Consider the following 5687-nt stretch of genomic DNA (forward strand, 5'->3'; position numbering starts at 1 on the left):
TTTAACTACATCAGCAGTTGGCACCATGGCACAAAAAACATGAAAACTCAGAAAACCATAAATAAGCAAATCCCAGATTAACATTACACATGCATGCTAATCAAAACTAAAACCTACTAGACAAAATTAGTCATGATCTTAAACCCTATGCTTCCACTTCACCCTACATATTGCAACCAAACCAAGTGCTGATTTTCGATCTAAGTAAAAATCAGAAGTGCTGATTAGACTACTCCAGCTAGGGAGAGAATGAAAACACAGGTCACCCCAGCTAGTCTCTCCTCGCACACTGCCATCAGATCTCTCACTTAACCTCTCTATAATCCACGAAGGGCAACCCTACACGTGTCCCCACCGGAGTGACTTTGGGCTGCTGCATAACACCTTCACCCGGAGGTTCCACCACCGCAGGCAAATACTCCTCCGTGTGGCACCAAAACACTTTACTCTCAAAGTTCTTCTTCAGAGCTTCTAGCCCCTACAACATGTCAAAACCAAAAAGTAACCGGTCAAGTTCAAAATATCAATGAAAAAAATTCGAAACCTAAAACCCGTCCAGTAAAAGAGTAGAACTTTAACCTGAATCTTAGCGGAAGTAATTTCACATGTTTTCTTGTTGCTGCGTACCTTCCATTGTTCATTGTGGAACTTCTTGTAAAATCTGTTTGCGCCGGTAAAACTGGTGAAATTAACAAAGGCATAGCCCAGATTGGCAGTCCTCTTGTGGTTCCAAAATTGCCTACACGGATCCAAAGAGAACATTAAATTGGACTCAATAAAATAACATCCATTAGTAATTTTTACAATCTAATCTAAAGAGTTTCTGAAAATTTTAAACTTACTTAAAATCCATTGGAAGATAAACAAAATCGAACTCAGATTTCGTGGAAACACCTTCTCTGCAAGCCCGTAGGTTCTCATCACGGCAGTGATTTCTCAGGACGGTCAACAAATCACACCTCCTGCACATTTTACTATTAATTTTTCTGTATGAACAGATTTTATCAAAAAAAATAAAAATAAAAAACAATAAAAACAGTAGATAAACTTATATCTATGTTTCAAGTTCCCTCAGAAAAAAAAAAAAAAAAAAAAAATTCTCGTTTCTAACACAAAAAGGAAATAGAGAGAAAAGGGTTCAAATAAAGGTAGACAAAAGAGTTACTTAATTCCTTCTTACAAGCTCTGATAAAGTAAAAAAAAATTATAAAAAAATAAAAAAATAAAAACTGAACCTTCATGTTAAATCCAAACCCTACAGTTATTGCATGTACGAAAAATAACCAAAGAAGAGTAAAAACAAAACCATGAACAGAGAGAGAGAGAGAGTATACTGAAATTGGTTTGGGATGTTTTTTATCATGATCGTTGTAGGACCGGAGCTATTTTCCAGATCAGGACTTGCAGGAAACGGAATTACACCACCACCACAGCCGCGCACAGAACCTTTCTTCATCTGCCGATAAGACGGCGCATACGTTGTCCCAGTCGGCAGATCTTTCTTGGTCACGCATGCGACAACCCTAGGAGCACCCACCACATGGGTCTCATCTCCAAGCTTCTTCAAAGGGTTTCTGGGCCTCGGTGGAGCAGCAAAGCTCCTCTTTCCCTTAACATTCTTTATCCGCCTCTTATTTGTAGTTGGGTCAGGTTGTACCGGGTTCATTTGGCAAAAAAAGTACCTGGGTTGGTGAACGATTGAATAAGCGCAAACAGGCCGAGCAGGAAAATAGGGTGTCTGAAAACGGTTCAAGAAAAATGGCTCAGCCATAGGGTTTAGAGGTTTGGAACCCATTGACAAAAGAACTGAGAAATGTGGACTTGAGTGAGCCGAAAAACCGAGGAAGAAGGGGAGTTCATAAAATAAATGTGGAGATGAATCAAACAAACGGTGGGGGTATGGATACGGATCCCTGAAATGATGAAACTTGAAATTCGCGTTATACTCATCATGGCTTAAATCCGGTTTTGCATTGGCGGCGTAACATGGAGACAGAAATATCAGAGGGCCAGAGTGAAGAGAGAGAGTTTCATGATTTAGTGCTCGCAGAGGGTTGCTTTATCTCTGCAATAATCTCAAAGCACCAAGAAGGTAAAACGTTTGGAATCCTTGGGTGGCGTGCATGGTGCCTATCTTGGCTAAAAGTGCTTGGGTTTTTATAAGGGGGTGGGATATGAATATCAACCGAATCACATCCAACCGTTTCATGATTTAGGTGTTCGTTTATTTTTTGGTAAATGCAAGGACTCATATTTTGGAACTAAATTTTTATATTTGAGTTCTAAAAGAAGAGAATGCTCTTTGGAATAATTGTATGTTTTATTTATCTCTCAATGAGGGGTTTATAAGATGTTACAATCTTATTATTAAGGGAAAAAATAATTTACATAAAAACATATTAAACTAAGAATCCCAAGATTACAAGAATATACATAAAAAGTCAACACTAAAAAGGGAATTGTTATTAGTACTTTAAAAATCTCATTCTGCACTCTAAATTTTCTATATTAGGTAAGAAAAATACACTTGTAAGGAGTATAGAATGAGATTTTTAAAGTGTTAATAACATTTCCCTCCAAAAAAATAGTGAATTTATGTATCAACTTTCTTCTCCAATGTCTAAGAGTCATTTTGAATTTTAAAATTTAAGACATTGCATTAGAGGAGAAAATAATGAACTTAAAATTAAATCGAAACTCAAATTATTTTCTTCGTTGAATAAAACTCTTCATTATTGGCATGAGCTCCATGATCTCATAAAGAAACCTGTATTTGGGGTCTCAATTTGCCTCAAAAACCAAATATGTGTGAATTAGAGGTGATGTGTCTTATATTTAAACTTATATAAAATTTAAGTCCTTGTGTTAAGAGATGGTCTAGATTCACTAAAACTCAGCGTTACTTATAAATTAGAACTCAGTTCTAAAAACCCAGTTCCTACAAAATCAGTCCATTAAAATTCAGTTTTAACTATGAATTAAAACTCTTTCCTACATGCTTCTTGTAATTTATAGGTCACATCATGTCAAATTTATGGAAAAGAAAGTAGAATTGTTAATTGTTTTTTAACAAACAATATTATTTATACTAAAAACGTAGGAGAGTGAAAACTAAATCCCTTGATTATTTTCTGTTACAAATAATATTTTGAGATTTCATTTGTTGATCACTTCCCTCTAACAGAGGGTTTTACTTATATATGTCGGACTCAATTGTACTACCGAAGTGGTGAGCAAAGTTGTCAGAATTAAGTCCAACCGCATTTTTTAATTTATTTTTACTAAGAACGGGTGATAGTTATTTTGAAGTGCACATAATAACTTTAGAAGAATTTGTAGATTTTCTTTTGAAATTGTAAATAGCCGCTAATTTGTTTTTGAACTTTAATTTCTCGTCTAGAATTTTTATAATTGGCCAACTTTAATTTTAGCTGGCTACCACTTGAACATTTATGATTGGCCAATTTCATTCTGGGCTTTAGTTTTTGCAATTTTTCATCTATCTTGATCACATGCACGGTTTTATCTGTAGTGTGGACAACATATTGTTTCTTGATCTTCTTCTTCTTTTCCGCTAGTTCACTTCATACACTTTTATTTGAATTTTACCTTAATGTGGACAACTATGAATCTACTACATGGTCTTGCTTTTTTCAGCAACATGTTGGGATTGTGATGCCATTTCATCATTCTTCCTTGTGATTTAATTCACATTACCGTCTCAATTCACCTATTTCAATTCAAGACCCAAATTTAAATAAGAAAAGTAAGTACTCATTTCAACAAATTCATTACTATAACCCATCCCTAATTTTACGATTTTATAAATTTTTAAATGTGTGAATTGACAAAAAGCCCTAGACGCAAGATTATTGACTTTCGTTGACCAGTATATAGTGAGATGTATCAAACATTCTCTTAGCGTATTCTGGTAGTAGTCGACGTTACGAACGTGTGGGTGCAAACGAAATCGAATTCAGAGTTACGAGGAAGATTTTATGTGATTACAAAGGTGAAGGGTAATCTAGTAAATTCACTATTATGGATAAATTGTCCCTCATTATTTTACTAATTTTTGTTGAGATTTTTGTGATGCCAACGGGGCCCACGCCCATTTCTCCTAAGCCATCACTCATTTTCCACCACCTCACTTACTCTCTCTAAGACTCTCTCATCTCTCAGTTCCCTCTCATTTATCTATCTGCAAGTGCAGAGAAACCAGTGACTTCACCTTACCACCTCGCCACTCCAGCGAGCCCTCAAACCACGAAACCACCATTACTTTACCAGACCACCCATATATGTCCCTTTATGTCTCTCGTCCTGCATCTCTCTCCCTCACCTCTCTTCCATGTCTCACCTCTACAACAACAACGCCGACACCGGACCACCATCTCTCGACATCGTCTCTGGCGAGCTCCACCGAGCCACCACCTGGGATCCCTCTCTCTTTCTTCCTTATGTTAATTCCATCTCCTTCTCTCTCTCGACACTCAGTTTGGGAGTTGAGCTCCAATCAAATCTGAAAGAATTCCTGTGATGACATGACAAATCCAACCAAGGTAAGGGTCTGGACCACTTGATTTGTCTTCCCCATCTCATTTTGATGATGAGTTTGTATACGTGTGTTTTGGCGACGTTTTGGTGCAGATCAATTTGGGAGAAACTTTCTTCAGTTTTCCGATGAGAACCCGACGGCTTTCAAGCCATTTTCTGGTCAACTCCGGCCATGGTAGGACCTATTGTTGGTATATTTTGATTCCTTGTTTCTTGGGCTTTAATTTGATATATTATGGTTGAGTTTTAAAGCTAATTGGAGTCGTGAAAGTTTTCCCGCCAAATTTTCCAGAAACCGATGACTGGACCCGCAACAGGGACCGGGTCGATCCAACGGAAAAAAATAAAAAACCCAAACCCGGATATGACCTGACCAGCTCCTAATTGGATTTTGAATATACTTAGAATATTCTCTGGAATATTCCTTGCATTGACTTTTTCAAAATTTTCTTGAATACTCTCCTAGGTTAATTTCGAAGTTTTAACATATTTGACTGTCGGGATGATTCGTTGACTTTTTGGTTGATCGTTGACTTTTAATAAAACTTGCCGGGACCCTTCTTAGCGTATTTTGATGCCTTGATTCCAAATCTGCACTCCGTTTTCTCCAAATTCAATCGTTTTAGTTGAGTTTTTACTAATGGGTCCCAATATTATGCTTAGGTGCAATTACTATCAGAGACTCCGACTTTCCTAGTTTGAACGGATGTGACCTCGCAAGTATCTGTGAGTGGGTCTTTTCTTTTATATATTATATATGTATTTGTTTAGTTTCTATATATACATCTAAATGAATTTTCTATGTGATTGCCATAATTAAATTAACGTTGGTAAGAAAGGTTGTAATGTTGATTAGAATTATTGATTTACTATTGCATGATCATATTTATGTTATTTGTTCATCATTGCTGTACCGGTGTTAGTACTCACCCGGGGCTAGGGCCAATCTTTCACATGTATGTTCACATCACACTGTACACTCACTTTGGATCCATTGTAGGTGCCAGTCCTGTCTTAGATTGCCATAGGCAATTAGGACTCGTTTGTGATGCGCATAGTGCCACTCTTTATGTGACTATAGTACTAGAGCGTATATCATTATTACACTCAGTTATGTTCATGTCCATATC

General features: G+C 36.8%; 1 protein-coding gene across 1 annotated transcript; it reads right to left on the reverse strand.

Moving 5' to 3' along the window:
• Positions 1 to 304: 304 nt before the first annotated feature.
• On the reverse strand, positions 305 to 1795 carry LOC148694681 (protein MEI2-like 7). Its single transcript, XM_088698288.1, has 4 exons — positions 1335 to 1795; positions 843 to 962; positions 580 to 739; positions 305 to 478 (listed from the first exon to the last, which is right to left on the reverse strand). Exons 1-4 carry the CDS (start codon positions 1793 to 1795, stop codon positions 305 to 307), a joined length of 915 nt encoding a protein of 304 aa, XP_088554414.1.
• Between the last annotated feature and the right edge of the window lie 3892 nt (positions 1796 to 5687).

Source organism: Pyrus communis, chromosome 8, assembly GCF_041283825.1.
Source record: "Pyrus communis isolate YQ-2024b chromosome 8, ASM4128382v1, whole genome shotgun sequence".
NCBI classification, from domain to species: domain Eukaryota; kingdom Viridiplantae; phylum Streptophyta; class Magnoliopsida; order Rosales; family Rosaceae; genus Pyrus; species Pyrus communis.